At 40.3% G+C, this 17,952-nt stretch overlaps 2 protein-coding genes across 6 annotated transcripts in view; one reads left to right on the top strand and one right to left on the bottom strand.

Annotated features, from left to right (window-relative positions):
• TAX1BP1 (Tax1 binding protein 1) overlaps nt 1–2,869 on the top strand; it is a 64,919-nt gene extending 62,050 nt beyond the window's left edge. For 4 of the 5 annotated variants that reach the window (XM_082499647.1, XM_082499650.1, XM_082499649.1 and 1 more), the window contains 2 exons: nt 954–1,039; nt 1,716–2,869. In XM_082499647.1, the coding sequence (XP_082355773.1) occupies nt 954–1,039; nt 1,716–1,917 (288 nt within the window). In that variant the 3' untranslated portion in view covers nt 1,918–2,869. The remainder of the gene's footprint in view (nt 1–953; nt 1,040–1,715) is intronic. The other variant, XR_014270592.1, reaches the window with a different exon arrangement.
• A 3,069-nt stretch (nt 2,870–5,938) lies between these two features.
• JAZF1 (JAZF zinc finger 1) overlaps nt 5,939–17,952 on the bottom strand; it is a gene marked incomplete at its 5' end in the record, with an annotated part of 195,309 nt that continues 183,295 nt past the window's right edge. Inside the window, 2 exons of the mRNA XM_082479950.1 lie at nt 5,939–6,359; nt 13,070–13,239. Of these exons, the coding sequence (XP_082336076.1) occupies nt 6,183–6,359; nt 13,070–13,239 (347 nt within the window). The 3' untranslated portion in view covers nt 5,939–6,182. The remainder of the gene's footprint in view (nt 6,360–13,069; nt 13,240–17,952) is intronic.

Raw genomic sequence — 17,952 nt, forward strand, 5'->3', positions numbered from 1 at the left:
AATTAAAAAAGCCAACCCAAACCCCTGCAAAAAAATGTAAGTGCTCTGACCCCTCTCTTGTCAGAAGAGAACTCAGAATCCAGTCACTGGAGGTATTCTTTATTTTTTCTGCTTGAGAATTTCCCATTGTGGGCAGATTTCTTCCTGCTTTTGTGAGAAGCGAGGAATGGCGTGTTCCCTAGAGGCTGACCTGCCTTCCGAACCTGAAAGCAGCTCCAGGGCAAACCTGCTTGTCCATCAGCCGAGCGATCCTCATCAGTGCCTGCCGAAGCTATTTATGTGCCATTAGCGTCGGTGAAGGGAGAGCACAGCTGACAGAGCTGATGAGGGGAAGCAGCCAAACCGGGCAGCTGAGCTGATGTGCCTGATGGCAGCGCCAAAGGTGTGACACGCTCGGCCGCTGAGAGCAGCACAGGCAGATCCCTCCAAACTGACGGTTGGGAGGCAAGCACGTGCATCGAAATCAATGTCTTTTTTTCCCCTTGCTGAAATTTAAATTAACAGGCTTCTAAAGTCTGACTTGACATTCTGTTGCCTAGAATTTACTTTTGAGTCTTAGCTCTGGATAAAATGCTGTTAGGATTTGTAGTGTGATGCCCTGCGTTTGGTTTAACACAGGTTTTTCTGTTCCGACGTGGTCCCTGGGCGTTAGCAGTGAGGTGGGTCACAGTCCCTCAGTTACTGGGTCAGTAGGAGCAGTGCCAGTGCGGATCTCTGCTCCAGGCGCGTGGTCAAAAGGCAGCCCGTGTTCAGCTTTTCACGTTCACTAACCACGGTGGCCTTTTGTACGCTAAAGTAAAACTTTATGATGCAGAGATTATAAAACAAAAGGTAAATTTCATCTGTGTTTATGCTCGATGAGAAAAATTTATTTTGGAGGGGAAAGGAAAAAAGCTGTTTCTAGTGGGTATTATTTAAAATATTTCCCTTTTTTTTTTTTTTTTTTTAAATAGGATGATGAGAACACTGTACCTTCTGCTCCTGATCCTCCAAGTCTTCTCTTGCATGAACGTGGAACAGGTTTCTGCTTTGATTCCAGGTAAATGTTCTCTTTTATTGGTCTTTAATGGCATGCATACGTTTGTATATAACTAGACTTTTTTTTTTTTTTTTTTTTTACTCAAAGGTGGGGGGTGCAGATGAAAAGCTATTAAGAACTTTCAATGAACGTTTGGTTTACAATTAACTGTCAGAGAATATGCTGGGAGACTGGGAAGACTATTTGTGTTATACCTTATTTTGATGGAATGTGGACAATTTCTTCAGTAAATGAATGAATAACTTTTGGGTTTTCCCCCCTCTCTCTTTCCAACCTAATTGTGAAACCTAAGTTTAGAGCTTTTATAAAGTGTTATGTTTGCTAAGAGCAAGCATTTATGAGCAGAGAGAGTGGTTTCCCATGAAACTGCTTGGCTATTAAGACATTCAATAGATTTGTATTCAGTGGTAGCTGGAATTATGTCAAAATTAGGTAGCTTTTAAAACGCCAGGTTATTTTGGAATTCCTCTGTAAAACTACTTTAACTGTATTGAGCACTTTCAGCCAAGACATTTAAATTCACGGTATGATACTTAGATACAAAATCTGCTCAAATTTAAGTTTTTAGTAAAGCTCTTAACATCAGTAGGGACAGGATCCTGCTTTTATATTTTCTCTGGCAATAACAGATTGAACAGCCATTTCCTTTTTTCTTTCTCTCCACCTCCTCACGAAGTTTTGATGTGCACAAGAAATGCCCTCTCTGCGATGTGATGTTCCCACCGAACTATGACCAGAGCAAGTTTGAGGAACACGTTGAGAGTCACTGGAAGGTGTGCCCCATGTGCAGTGAGCAGTTCCCGCCTGACTACGATCAGCAGGGGTTTGAGAGGCACGTTCAGACGCACTTTGATCAGAATGTATTAAATTTTGATTAAATACTTTGTTTTGCAGTGTAGCTTAAAAACCACCACTCTTGAGTAGTCCATCTACGGAACAAAAACAGTGCAGCTTTTCTGTAACAGTGCGAACTTCTGATTAAAAGCTAATGTACTCTCATGGGAGCCATGGTAAATCGTGGCTGTAAGCTGCTATTGGGTTATCTTCTCTCTCTACCTAACATTATACTAAAAAAAAAAAAAAAACACCACAAAACCCCCACCTTGTTGTGTAAGTAGCTATTTATTCCCCTACTTAGTGGAATTTATAAGAACACAGGAATGACTTAGCCTCAGAATAAATAAGACCGGCTTCATGATGCTCTTCTGCTACATAAAAAGTCACCAAAAAAAAAAAGTTCTCTTGACCGTGATAACTGAGGCATGATTAAAAAGTTAATGAACAGATGTTTCTCCTAGAAATTTGTGTAGCTTTTCCTTGAGTAACAGTTAAATTGGAAAGTTACATTACTTACCCTATGAAAATATAGTTTTCTAGTACATTTCTGAAATGTAGATGCATGTACTGTGAGACTACATGCTTGCAACAAAAGTAATGGCAAATACTTCAGTTTTACATACAGAATGTTTGCCTTAAGGGGTCATGTTAAATTAAGTACATTATACCTTAAGGCAGTATTTTTCAGTTGAAAGAAACCGCTGTGCTTAAATGCCTAAAAGTAACAGTTTAAAAAAAAATAAATCATTGCCATTATGTTGCAATTGCATTCAGTAGAAGATATTGTTAGATTTTCACAACAGTGAATTGTGTTCCTTTTGGCTTAGGGCTTTTAAAACCTTCTGCGTTTTAACTTTATGTATTTCTTTCCAATAAGTAAAACCATGTGTGTATATCTAAACATTTTATATTTACTTTAACTGTATTAAGTAAATTTGCTTTCCACTTGTTGTACAGTAGCCTTGTTACATTAAAAGCAAAATTATTCATGGAGGCAGTGGTCCTTTTTTTCTGCTGCTTATTTTGAAATAAACCAGAGTTTATTTCGGAGTTTGGGCTTTAAATGCTCTGAGTAAATGATGTTTCAGCTCTGTGTGACAAAGAAACTGTTGCTCATGTCTATGTATGTTCTTGGTTTGAGAGAGGGACTCAGGGATAAAGGTTTTGAGTAGTGTCTGTTGCCTGCAGTTCTCTTGTGGACATGTGCAATATCCTGTGCAGCGCTGGGTTTATGAAAAGCTGCGTGACACAGATGAATCGCAGTGTCCGGGTGGGGTAGCAGCTACTCCATCACTCCTCTGCTTTCCGTTTGAAGTCTCAGATTAATTTTTTTCACTGGGAACTTAATGTCAAAAGATGGCCTAAGGTAAGGCATGGAAATACAGAAAGAATATTTTGGTTGGTTGTTTTTTTTTTTTTTTTTTTTTAGCATAACTCAGTAGCATGTGAAAACAGTTAGGACAGGCTATAAACCCCAAAATATTATTAGTTATCGTATTATTAAAGACTTACTTACAAAATCTTAGAGGTTGGTATCCCACACAGGCAGGACAACTCCCAAACCTGACACTGCTGAAGCAGAGACTTCTCTTAGATATATATCTGTGTGTGTGTATACAGGGAATTACTGAAATAGTTTCCCTATTAAACTGCCACCCTCACTGGGCTGCTTAAAATAACCAACCCAGTGAATTTGCAGGTACGTGACATACCTCTACCAAAACCTCATGGAATTAAAATTTTAATGATGTCTCCTTTCATAGCAGTAGCTGCTTCCTTTCTGAAAACTCTTAGAAGAAAGGGGAACCCATCTCCTGCCATCAAAGGGGCTTTTGTAGCATCAAGCCCTGTTGCGGTGTTGGAAGGAAAGAGCCTGTGAAATCTGAAGGTCTTTTGACAGATGAAATCAAAATAATAATTCCCCAATTCCCCCCCCCCTCCAGGTTGTAGCATTTGGTGTAATTTTGTGCATTGATGATGTAGTGCTTATTGAATACAGTTTGCTGATACCAAAGTAAAACACACAAATAAAAAACTACATCCATAGAGCCCAAGAACTCAACTCTTCAGGTTGGTAAGAAGCAAAGAGCAGTCTTTTTAGGTCAGAGGCAGTTTATTTTAAATGTGATTTGATTTACATTTATAAGCAGCTTTCTTGACAGGAATTCTTTAAGTTGCCTTCAGTTCTAAAACAAACCTCTGTCACTTTCAAACTTAAAGTACTTTGTCCCCAACAAAACATATGAAAATATAATTTAAAGCACACTTTTCACAGACACAGTACAATACATTCACTATACACAGTATAACAAAATAGTCCCATCTTTACCTGTTTAATAATACTGTCACAATGAATAAGTAAATAGAAACTGGAATTTCATTTTTATAGTCGAAAGGAATTTACATGCAACAATGACATTTTACGACTGTTTAGCTGTTGAACGAACTTACCCAGCCTGTAGTTTCTTGCACTAGGAGCAGAGCCAAAACCTGTTTGTTGGCCAGATCTGTTGCCAAAATTGCAGAAGGTGGGGAGCAGCCGCCTGGGGCCTTGTGTGTACCAGTAACTCCCATGTCTGGATCATCCTTTGAAGCCAGCTGACAGCACTGGCCAAGGCAAGCACTGTCACCTGGCCGGGATCTGAAAAAAGCGACGTTTCGTTCAAAACGCTTATTTATTAGGATGATTCCTAAAAAGTGTTTTAATGAGACTTTCACTCTGCTGGAGAATAGGTAATTGTCATCCTTACAATGTTTTCCTTTAAAGCTTTGGGGGGGAAAAAAAAAAAAAAAGAGGGAAAGCTCATTCCTCCTTTAGTTGAGCTTTCTTTTGCACTTAAAAGAACAGGAACTAAGCGAAGGCGCTGGCTGTGTTTAACACAGCGAGTTCCTCCCCAGCCCTGGCAGTGTAAGAAGTGTTTCAGGGCTGGGGCAGGGCGGGGGGTGCCCACCTCCGCTCTGGGCCAGCTGAGCTCCGCGAATAGCACTTGTGAGAGAAGAATGCTGAAGGCAGGGCGGTAAGCAACAACACGTGCTCAGGTATGGTCCAGACACGAAGCGCTCTCACGTTGGCTTTTGTTTTAAGTCACTCTCTGACCACCTGCTGCAAGAAGCACTTAATCTTCAATAAGGCTCATAATGTCGTATTTCAGCAAAATTAATTGTAAAGCTAAACAGACACTTCCAAACGGAACGCAGTGACCTACAATGAGAAGCAAAAACTGCACAAAGAAAATCTCAGAATACAATGAACATGAGGGAGAGGCATTAGAAACTCCCTTAGCACAAATAATGGACCTCCTTAAACCATGCGTAGAATTTTTAATTTTTATTTGCAACCACAGGCACATGCTTGTACAGTAGTTGCAAGAATTGGCAACACATAAAACATTAAATCTGTTGGCAATAGAGAACTACAAAGTGCTTTAAAACTTCATCTGAGATGAAGATAATTGTTTCTCACACACACATAAATTTGCACTTAAGTATTTCCAAGTGTCTTTCTAACAGATAGTTCAGGGGTAAATATTTAGTTGGACTGGGATATTGGTCCTCCAAAGTTTGATGGGCATGAACATAACATGACATCTTGTCCAAAAAAAAAAAGTAATTTCTAACACTAAAGTGATTGTTTACTAGTTCGAATGGCAAGATTTTCAGCATTTCAAGAGGGAAAAAAAAGATTTGCAAGATAATATAAAATACAGCAAGCACACCTTTTTATGTATGTTATTTAAGTATGAAAATATTTTTAGCATATTATGTTAAACATTCTTTCTTATTTATATTTCCATTACCTAAAAGACTTGCTACTCCACTGATAACTCCGTTATGTAAGGCATGTTAACTATAGTTTGACGACGGTGGTCTTGTTTTGGTTTTGCACACACACAGACAGATGCATTGAAAGTATTCGTCACATTACAATCTTGAAAGGATGTCAGTGCCAAGCTCTCCTCCTCCTCCTCTCGCTCCTGTTCAACACGTCAGTACAACTAAATACGCAATGCCCCCCCTCCCCCTAATTTATTTATTTGTTTTTGTTTTGGAGAAAAATGTTCTGAAGAACCTATAGCTTTTTATAGCACCTTATCTCAGAGTAATGAAAATGGGTATGATGATTACATGTGCAAATGTACAAAATCATTAACTCTACAAAGATACATCATTCCAAAATTACAGAAAATTTTAAAGCATGCATTTAATTTTTTTAAAGGGTTGCTGAATGCTTCCCCTGAAAAAGGTGGCTGTTCTCAAAATCAGCAACTGCTGGTGAGGATTTCTTGGCACATTTGTGACCAGCATGTTATTGCTGCATCTTCCTGATAATCTCAGCAGACACGGGGGGATGGAAGTTGATTGTGTGGTGCCGCAGGCCCTGAGCTGTCTTGTAACTCTTTCCACAGCGACATTTGAATGGTTTGCGTACACGGATTTGCGTTCTGTGGCCGTTCTTGGCATGGTACTTTATGCCATTCACATTCTGCGAGTGAGAAAGTAAAACGTTAGTGGTCAAGTGGACCGATAACAGCTTAGCTTCCAGTTAAAAACCAAAAATTCATTAACGTTATGGGCAAAATCACACAAATCGCTAGGAACTCCCACTTGCTTGCTGTTACGCATGTGGTGGTGGCCTTTCAAGATACGAGGTGGGACAAGAAGAATAATCTGTGTGGTTCCAACGTATGAAACATATCTACCTAGGTAATTCTGATTTTTATCTCCCAATGTATGGCACTTTCCGAAAAATACCACTCAATGGGCTCACACATGGGTGTCCTTTGCTTCCTGACATTTTTTCATATAGCACTGACAAATTTTGTTCAGAGGTTCATTTACAAGCAAACAAAGAATTGGCATGAAGACTCGAGTCACACTTCTTCAAAAAGCTGAAGCTCCCCCTGTGGTGTGTTTGTTCCGTTTTGTGTCATTGTTTCTAGATATGTCTTTAGGCACCAGCAAATTCTGATAGTTTACACATTGTCTCCAAAGAATTAACTGCAGGGAACACTTAAAGAGTTACACAGTGCACATGGAAAATAATCCAGAGAAGCCGTCTTCAAAATAGCTATTGTTTGGGAATATTCTACAGCTAAAACTAAAGAACTGATCTCCACTACCTTGCAAAGAGCAAAAGACAGCACCACACCACACTGTTACACTGGCAAGGTCAGGAAACAGGCAACACTTTTGCTAGATTAATCAAAACCCTTATTAAATCTAAATCAACATCATATCCCTGTCCTCCTTTTCACGTATTTCTGGCAAAAATGGAAGAAGCTGTTGCGGGCCCAACAGCTGTTGTCATACTTCTTTATGTAGGATTCGTCTTACTGGAGCCTCTCTTATCTACTTCCACCACCAAAAGAGCTTGGATTTTGGGATAAATAAGGAAAGGTAAACTTCTCTTTCATTAGAGCTTCTCCTAGGAAAAAATCAAAGATGATGCCAAGACAATTTGTGACTAGAAGATACAGCTCCGAGGCTGTACTGTGTGCTCTCTGAAGTTTCCAGATACATATCGCAGGGTTTTTTAAAAACTATTCTGATAGTTTTAAGCTAACATCAGTTAACAGCCTGAATATCAATTAACCCACTGAATTAAGTTTTAGGGATTTTGTCTTTGCTGAACTGCTGTCTGGTGTTACACATAACAAAACATCCCCTTGGCTCTTGAAGCAAACAAGTTCACTTTTATCAACGTGCAGCTTACAGTAAGTGGAAGCTCCAGCTTGGAACTCACAGCAACTAGACAAGTTAGACAATTTAAAAAAAAAAAAAAAAAAAAAAAAAGGAAAAAGAAAAAGCCTTCATAAACAGAGCACAGCTATAGCTCCTAAAACTTCAGCAGGCTCTACATACATCAGAAAGCAAACCCTGGAAAGACATGAGGTTAACACCTTCAATATCACCCTCCTGCCAACCCTTCCTGTTCTCCCCTACCTCCTAATCCAACTTGTTCTGGGTCAGAATCTCAGGTGTTATGTCCCACTCCTGAGGGATACAGTCCCCTGCGTGCTGCCCTGCCCTGCTCTAGCCACAGCTCACAACAGCAAGCAAAAGAAGTACAAGGAACTTGCAGATCCCATCACGAAAGTAGGAAGGAGCGTAATTGCAAGAGAAACCACCCAGTCTCCCAGATAGCTACCGTGTCCCCATCGTACCATGTAAAAAGCTGATCCTTATTAATTCATTACATGTTAAGTCTGCCACGGCAGCAATATATTAAGCAAAAACAGTTCTCTGGTTTCAATCATAAAGTCGAGCGTGTTACTGTTCTTGTCAGAGCCCGTAACGCCCAGTGTACTCTGTACCGCTGAAGTGGCATTTTAGGGCAGCCGGGGTGTCTTGAGAGGCTGATTTGTGGAAAGCCTTTAAAAGAAAAACTTAACCTAAAATATCCACCCTGGAAAAAGGGTATGGTGCAAGACTGCCGGCAACTGCTCTGCCCACAAATTCACGCCTGTCTCCTCTAGAGCATCCCTCAATTGAAGTTGCAAATCCAGCCCCCAAATTGTCCTTTACACCCTTAAAAATACTGGAGAACTCCTGCACAGCTGTCATCCGAGATGTGGGAGATGAGAATCTTCAGCCTCCAACACAAAGCAGACATACGAGTACCAGCCTTTACTGCAGGTTACTTCTGGGTGAAGAGTGTTCAGAGGAGGTAGAATGCTGTACCACCAAGAGAGACCAGAGCACATGACAACTGCAGATCATCCTCAAGAGCAGCCAAGTGAATTTCCTACAAGTTTTCTGAGATCCTGAGGCAGCTTTTAGATGGTTTTGCACATAGTTACAACCTTCAGCACCTGTGGGAATGTCACCGGGTGGCATGAGGACTGCCATAAGGCATCTGTCAACACCTAAGTACCATTAAAGACCTGCGCCTTCAAAGAAGAGAATATCTGGGGGTGACCAGCTAAATTTATGCTACTGCAGTGAAATTTGAAAAACAAAGCTATCCCCAAACTCTGTATATATTTTGGGAACTACAGAAACCTGTTCAGACTTTTAATTGTTGTAAGAAATTGCTTTAAGATACTTTTAAACTATTATCAATTGCTACAGATGCTATAAATCTGCAATCACAAAGGTCCTCACTATTCCATGCCCATGGTACTCTTCTCCTGATCCAGATATTTTTAACGATCCACTCAGCCTCAAGTACACCACGTGTTTTGATGAAGGGGGGGAAAGTACTTTGAGGCAGAAAAATTTAAGGAAATGCTAAACCAGAAACCTACGTGGAATGAATTGGGCCATGGAAGGTTTGAAAAATAGTAAACCACGCAGAGTATGAGGAGCTAGTATAACATGAAATTTGACCTGTTCTCCCGTCTAAAAGAAAACTGTTGTTAGAATTACAGTCCACTCTTCAGTACTTTTTCCACTGCTGTAATGTAAACACTTTGTTGTATGTCTGGGCTGAGTTTGTTGAGGTATGGCAAAACCCACTGCCAAACTCATACATCACTTTTATTGCTCTGGTTACTTAGGTTGCTCATTATTTACTCTCACAAATGATTGAGGAAGAAGATGGCAGTATAGAAGGGCACTCAAAAATCTTAAACAGGAGGGAACAATTATTAACCTGGGACCAGATCAGGAGGAGATAGAAAAGTTTAGACTAGCACTACCTGGTTTGCATGGACACAAGGGCACTTGCTGGGCAGGGCCCCTTGCACGGCAGTACACGGCAGGCCACGACACTGCGGAAGGTTTGAGAGCTCGCCACCCCCTTCACATAGGAACACAGACATCAAGGATAGTTTGGGAAGATTTCTTGTTTCAGACTTGGACATTCATATATGTTTTTGTATCTCCTGTCTGTTCCTCCTGAAGTTTTCTTTGTGGGTCCAGCCAGTTCCTCTTTGCTCAACTTGCAAGCTCTGGCTTGCTCCTTTCTTTCAAGTAAATTCCCTTCTTTCCCTCTCTCACTTCAATATTCCCCCTCCCTAAGCCCCGTGGAGTCTCACTGCTCTCAGATCAGCCTTCCCAGGGGTTTGCCCACCCGACAGGCCTATGACCCTTGTCACATTACCTGCCAGAAAGACAAACCCAACACCTCGGCATTCTTGGAAGGCACCACTTCTCCTCTTGCCCAAGGCCAAAAAGCAGTCATACACATAAGCTACATTTTGTATGCATGGAAATTATTCTTTTATTATTATATTTGCACAAACTAGAAAAATTATGAAAAATACTCTAGGGTTTTCTCTATAATAGTATATATGCATTATTTGTGGTTTTTTTTTTCTATCTATCTATCTATCTATCTATCTGTTATGTATCAAACTTCATTTGCTCTTTGGAGGTTGCCTGAATAAGTTTGTCTACATCATACATACATTTTGAACGTCCTTCTCCAGAGCTAGAGACCAAATAACTGGCACGCAGAGGTGGTACTGAATAAAAGGGAAACTAATTGCCACCTTCATAAATCCACACTTCAGCTGTTACAGGTGGCATTTTGCACAGCACGTTAACTACTCAATACCCACATGCTTCTGGACAGGGCACCTCAACGTTTATGACTCACTTCTACAGCACTGCCTGTCGGAAATCGGCAAGAGACAGCAGCTAGGCAGGAGGCCAGTAGGGTCTTCTGATACTCATCTGGGCTGGTGTATAAACATGTTCTCATTACAGTTTCCATTGTCCGCCCCAGCCCATTCCTTGGGAGTATTTGTTGTACTCATTCTTGTCTTATTTACCTTTCCATAATGACTTTTCAGTGCAGAGGCCATCTTTTATCCCTGTACATTGTTTGCAAAAAGGAGCCCCATCCCTACTGGGTCCTTTAAGCAGTACTGTAATACAAATAACATATCTAAAAATACCACTTCTGCTTCTCAAATGTACGTCACCTAAGGCCAGACAAAAGAAAAATCTGTATATATCCTCCTTTCCTCCTCGCTCCCTAAAGGAACGCATCCTTTCTCAGCCGTAAAGTGAGCCTGGCAATTACTGTATGTGCATGTCCGTGTTCCTGTTTGGAGCACTATAATTGTTTTACAGCCCTGACTGTGATTATCCAGTACCCACCAGAAAATCCCAGTGCTTTGATCACAAGACTCCCTACCCAGACTCTGCAAATAATTCATCAGAGGAGGGGGTTAAGCAGAAGGAAGATGAAGAGGAAACAAGAAACATAGCTGACACAAAGCTAAAAGGAAGGAAACAAAGATAAAAAGAAAAAAGAACAAAATTAGGCTGAAAAGAAAAAAGGGAGGAAACAGAGCCCACAGAAAGGAGAAATGAGGTGAAGCAGAGTTTAAGGAAATGTGTTTTCCTATCAGGACTAAACAGAGGTGAGCCTTGTAGGAAAATACGGTACTTTTTATTTGCTGCTGCTCTCTGCCTGTCAGCCTCTGTAAGGGTCGTTAATTCGTTGCCTGTCCGACTGTTCTAACATTAATGGCATACAAGATATCCCTTAGACAGTCCTCATGCATTTGAGATGAAGGTAGTGAGATAGCAGAAGCAGGCAGAAACAGCTTGCTTATTTGGGCAATAAAAAGACAGAGGGCCGGCAGTCAAACAGAGAACAGGCAGGATATAGCAAATTACAGGGTTCTCCTTCTAGCCTTTGCCATTAAGTGAATGTTTTCTGCAATGCATAGATGCCCTGTGGGCACACTGACTTCTAACAATCACCATGGCTTGTTTGCTTCCTGAGCTAGGGATTTAGCTTTTATACCATACCCTTCATCTGGCACAGCATCTACCACACGCAAGAAAAGTATTCATCTTGAATAACGTGGGTATATCCACGAAGTAATACTTGCAAATAGTCTGAAAACATCTTTCCCTCTACCCTGCCCCTGGAGACGGTGTTCAGTTTTTCCTGTAACTGAACAGGAGAACAACTATTACGTAGTTCAGGCTAATCTCAGCAAAAAGGACTTGTATGTCACTAAGAAATGAGCACGCTGCTTTCTTGTTCATGTTTTAAGTGAGTATTATCAGTATTCACTGTTCTGTATAGGAATCTGAGTCTTGTGATTTGCTGCTACGGGAGCTGCTGCAGTCCAGAACAGCTGCAGCATCACTCAAACACGTTTTCATCCACTACATAATTTCATGCACAGTTTATTCATTCCTGTCACAACTGTTTTATCTCAACTATTATGGGTCTTCCTATATTTCTCTTTCATATTTCTGTTCTCTTTTAAGTCCCTACTTTTCAGTTATTTAAAGGAGAAGCCATAAAATAAAACTAGCATAAAACCAACCCAACCACCACTGCTTTTTCTAGGGCATAGGTCAGTGGTTGAATTTTCCAGTACTTCATGCAAAAACTTTAGAAAATTATTTAGTGGAACTGTGCCAACATGCTATTTTTATTCCCAAATGTCAATGACTGTAGAATACCAAACTGAAGTCCAAGCTGTTCAACACAATTTCACCTGTCTCTGCACCAGTTCATGTGAAGCAATACTGTCCTTGCAACATCACAGCATGTTCTGTACCAGCCAGCTTAAGTTTCAAAGCTAAAGATGCTTCACTCCCATAAACAGACAAAAATTTCTCATGATGTAGAGTAATTAAAAAGGGGAGCAAGGGGGGAATTATTTCTCAGCATGTCACGCAGAGGGATGCAAGCCCTGCACTGACGGCTGTGCAGATGGGTCACGGGGACTCAGACCTAGGATGGAAAGATGCCAGAATTTCTCCGAGGGTCTGCCTTCCCGAGGTGACCTCTGACTTAAAAAATGTTCACCACCACCTTCAGCACATCACCTTTATCAGGAAAAGCACCGCGGGCACAGACTCACTCATGGAGAGGCAGTATCTCTAGCAGTTAAACAGAAGGAATTCAATCTGGATCTGATGGGCAGAAGCTTTTTATTCAGTGTCTCTGAAAGGGACTCAAGAGACTATTTTGCTGGTGGTACCTCCTGCATTCTGCAGTTAATTTGTCTAAATAGTAGAAAGCTAGTTAAAATGTCTAAAGCAAAAGAGTCACCATATGTAATCTCTCTTGACAGACAGGAATGCAAAAGGCTACATCCTTTGTAAAACTGGTAACTTGGCTGTGCTTGAGAGGAAATCAGTGAATAAAATATGTACTCTGCTAAAATACCACAAAAATAAATGTGAAAAGAGAAAGGTACAAACTGATTTTAGAGGCTTTTCCCCCCCTCACTACATCAGCAAAAAATAGAGTAGGTGTGCATTACTGCTTACCTTATATCTTTTTTTACATCCAGGAACGGGACAGGCAAAAGGTTTCTCATCCCCTCCATTCATGCACATTGAACTAAGGATAGCTTCAGAGCTGATAGCACTTTCTGTAGTCCAGGACTCATCACTGTCTGATTCTTCATAGTCTACTTCCTCCTCATCATATTCACTACCTAGAAAAGTGGGGTAGTGAGATAAAACAAGAATAAATAAGAGCACAGCAAGATAACACATTTTGCATTTATTACATCAGTTACAATGACTTGTAATTTCCCCACTTTTGTCTTTGCTGGAAGATAGTTATTTTTTATTTTATAAACCTATCTTTCTTATAGTTATTTATTCCTTCATAAAGACACCAGTGTTTCTTTTACTAATAACCAGGACAGGCATTATTAATATATCTTCATAAACAGTTAACTGCATGGCACAGAAAGTTCAAAGGACTGATTTTAAAATGCAGTTTCATTACTCCTCAAACACCAGGATCCTTCCTTCTTTCCCAGCGCCTGAACAGAAAATGTGTTTCTCCCCCTCCCTGCAATTAAAGCTAATTTTAAAGCTTTTCTTTATGCAATACAATACTGAAGAGCGTAATTCTACAGATCATAAACAGTGTAAAATAATATGTTGACAAGTCCTAATGCATTTACTAGCCCTTTGGAATTAATAGGAATTATAGCACAACATTAATAAGAATTATATTGTAGCAATTATAGTTGTGAAATTCATTCCCTCAGGTGTGGGGATAAATTGCATTGTGTGGCTGCCCTGAACAGACTGCATTATGTTCCAGATATGCTACGACAGCCATTTGAGCTGCTGGTGCTGAGTTTATTTATTATTTTTAATTGCAATAACTATTAATGAAATTCTCTGAAGAAGTTAAACGTGAAACAAGAGAAATTAGGAAAGCAGAATTCCAACTATAAAAATACAGTTTAAAAAAAAAAAAAAGGCAGGGGAGGGAAGAGCCCCAGCTGATTAAAAAGAAAATATATGCACAGAGGGAGAGAGAGGGAAAGCTGAGGGAAACTTCTGTGGTGTCAGCAGGAGGTGGTGCTGTGTTTCCCCTCCCCTTTCTTCTTTCCCTTTTCCAGCTCTGCTCAATTTTATCCTTTCTGCTGAAAGACGACTTGGCTCCGAGTGCTGGAATAGCTCCCGTTATTAAAGACAGTTATGTGACACTTGCATAGCTGTATTTGCTTCCCTCATATGCCCTTTAAGTGCACGCCTCTAAGCAGCTCTACCCACCGAGAAGAAAATGCAGACAGATGCCTTACGGCACTTTAAAAAAGAAATGTCCCGTCTTCACAGAGGAAACCCATACTGCAATGTACAATGGGGTCTTTGAGGTTTTTTTGCTTCTGGCAAAACTAAATACGCACCTATTGTCTCAAATTTTTCCCTTTGGATTCCCCCTCCCCCAGTACTCTCACACTCGGCACCTCTCCATCATGGAGTAAAAACGCATGTCAACTGGTAGCTGCAAGTACTTGGGGCTCCTGAGCTTTAATCAGATACTGTAAGTTCGCTTACAGATGTCAGGCTATCCACGTTTCTTTCCTGTAGTTTTCATCCATACAGGGTGGTGCGCAGATGAGGAAAGATGGATGGCTTCCCACCGTCAACAACTGTCGACATGAGCGCACGCACACACGCTCTGCAGCACATCTGTAAAACTCTGCCCTGCTGACTGTGACTCCTTATCCCACACCGAATGAGCGAAAGCCAAAGAAAGCATTATTGACCTCTTAAAATATTTCTGAACTCTAGGAACAGTTAACCTAAAATGAAGTTAAGAGTTGTTATAGTTTAATTAACTAATAAAAAAATTGAGGCAAAACCACAACTCTGCTTCTACGATTTCCTGCCCTTGATTGTATCTTGATGGAAAAAATTCCTCAAGCTGTTCCTTTCAAACTTTTTAGCTCACTGTTTTTTTTTTTTAAGCAAATGCAACAGAAAACCCTATTGTAAATACACATATGCACTCCTAGGATGAGAAAATATACAACAATTCTCAACCCTGATACCAACAATTTCTGCCATTATAATCATACCCCTTGTAAGCCCCCTTAAAAGGCGGTGACTTGCTCCCAAATAGGATTTTGTCCTCCCAAAGAAAATATTATTTGAGTCTGTATGACATCTACTAAGGATACCACTACTTTTAGTGATAACAAGGATCATGCTTTTATAAAACAACAACCAGTGCTCTATAAAACTTAATACACAATATGGTATATAAGGGAAAAAATACACAGAACAGTGAGGAGAAGCAGCAATCATTACAATTATGCATTTCCATAGGTTTTCCTGTACTTTCAGGGCATCCTTTCAATTTTTCTAATAACTTTGTACAGTAAGACCCAATTCTGTAACAACTTTTGCCCATGCTTCACTTAGAGGCAGACACACAGAAGGAGAGAGATAGAAGAAACCAAAATGTGTGTGTAAGCATCTGTGAGGTCAGACCATCCTTATGGTTTCCTTTTAATTAGCTTACCTGAACAAAAATACAAAATTTTGTCTAGTATAGTTAAAAGAGTTGTTTGAACAATATAAGCAAATGCTACATTGGGTAAATTTTTTAAATCCAGACGTGTCACTATGGATTTTACAAATATGATGAGCTTTTTCAAGTATGAATAACCACATAAATATATATTTCTTCTTGCACAAAACAGTAATACTAATAGTGCCAAGTACCTGAAAGGCATATTACTTTATACAAAGCTGGAACTGCAGTCTATACTGCTTTTATCTAACAGTATCCTACTGAACTCAATTGTTCATACTCTCTTTAAAAAATAATAATATTAAAAATCCCAAAATGTATTTAGGAGGATCCTGGTATAAACAAAATGAAAAAAAATTACTGTCTTGAAAAAAATTCATTAGCAATAAAAATTTATCCTTTAAGTAATTATGTTGTTTCAGTTGCCGTAGAAAAACAACACTGATTTAGTCAGACTTTTAACTGATTCCGCCTCAGAATTTAATTTCCTCAGTTGCCTCACTGATTGCGCGCAACACATCAGAGAGGGGGAGGGAGAAAAAAAAGAGGAAAAACAAAAAGCACAACACACAGGTTGGCGCTGCCATAATAAACAGCCCCTAGATGAGGTATTTTAATTAAGTACTGTAAGGCTGAGGATGGTGGCTTTGCAAAGCCGTTCCCACGCTGAGCAGGAGTCCCTGGCCCTCAGCTACAAGTCAGGTGTACAAACTGCAACCTGAGCCCCCAGCTCCTTCGGGCAGCTCGCCAGGGTACCAGCAGTGCACTGAAGGGGAAGCGCACAGCACTGCACTTTGATCAAGATATAGCTTGCTTGCTTTCTTTTAAAAAAAAAACCAAACAAACAACAAAGCCCCAAACTTGATTGGTGTTTCACAATAATAATTGTAAATGTTTATTTTTAAAAAGGAAAAAAAAAAAAAAGCACCTTTGCAGCTAATCTATGGCCTGTTCCAGGGTGTAACAACTGCGTGACTTGGACAAGTATGTGCAATAACTCCAAGAGAGTTGGCTCATGGATCTCCACTTGGACGTTGCCATGCACATGAAAAACAGGACACTCTGCCGGGGCGTGCTGCCCTTCTAGGGGACTGAGCAGAGCCGCTCCTGTAGCACGTGTGCTAATAATGGCTTTATCGTTTCTCCTCTTGCTTGGAAGGCAGACTGATCATTCCCCCCCAACAATACTCAAAGGAAAAATATCGGAATTAGGTTTCAGAAATCAGAACAGCAAAAAAACTCCCCCCAAACTCACCACCACTCATTTCTCTAAGATGAAGCGTCTAAATATCTGGAGGGGAAAGGCTGATAGCAAAGCACATGCTTACAGCAAGGTGATGTACAAATACACAATATTATTATGGTAACTAAATACTAGTTCTACAACAGCAAGAAAACTGTCTTCTCCACCTCTCTCCTCTGGCAATGCTCTTTCTGAGGCTCCTTGGTAGCTCATTGCTTTTTACCATATCCAGTTTCATCATCTGGCTTTCATTCAGAGACCCTACATAGTTCTATCTCAGCCTAACCTAAAGCCAATGCTTTATTGTCCAAATGACGCAGTAACATCTTCCTAATATTGCCCCCGCCCTCGCGTGCAACATTCCCTCAGTCCTGGCCCACAAAGTCACTTCCTCGCGCCTCACTCCAGCGGCCTTGCCAAAAGGCTCACTTCATCTGTGCTGCCCCCAGCAGATTAAAAAAGTGAAACAAAACAAAACAAAGGCAAGGAAAGAATGCTAGTTTGTTGGGGTGTTGCATGTGTTTGTTTTTTTTTCCTGGAATTTTCCACTGCTCCCTCAAAGAATAGGTGGACTCCATTGGTGGAGATGAACTTTAGGTGGGCACCTACTTGAGGTGGACACCACTAGGCACAGCTGGCATAGTATGCCATATCAGAGGCAGGTAGTACATAAAATTGCTAGTTATGAAAAGACAGAAAACATACAGGGTCACAAAGTATTCCAGCAAGTTATTTCTCTTAATTTTTATGCTGCGTTTAAACACAACCCATCACAAATGTGAAGGCTGTCTCTATCACAGGAATTTACTTGCCAAAAGTAAATACAAGCACAAAAAGGGATTATGGTCACTGCCTGCGTGGTAAGAAGTCTTAGTAGTTTGATGAAAAGCAAAGTTGCACCATAAAGACTTCCTCTGCCTCTTCTTCCAGTCAGTTCTGCTATTAGCGAGAACATCACATAATCCCTACAGCAAAGATCTCACCTCTTGAATGCCTATCTTTTTACATTACTTTTTCTTTTTACAGTAGATGCAGTCAGTAATTCAAATAGCTCAGAAACATTTTGCAGAGTGTGAATCATTTGACATTCCGGAATAGACAACATCCCAGCTACACTGCTAA

The sequence above is a fragment of the Vanellus vanellus genome, assembly GCF_965231255.1.
Source record: "Vanellus vanellus genome assembly, chromosome: 2".
Classification (NCBI taxonomy): Eukaryota; Metazoa; Chordata; class Aves; order Charadriiformes; family Charadriidae; genus Vanellus; species Vanellus vanellus.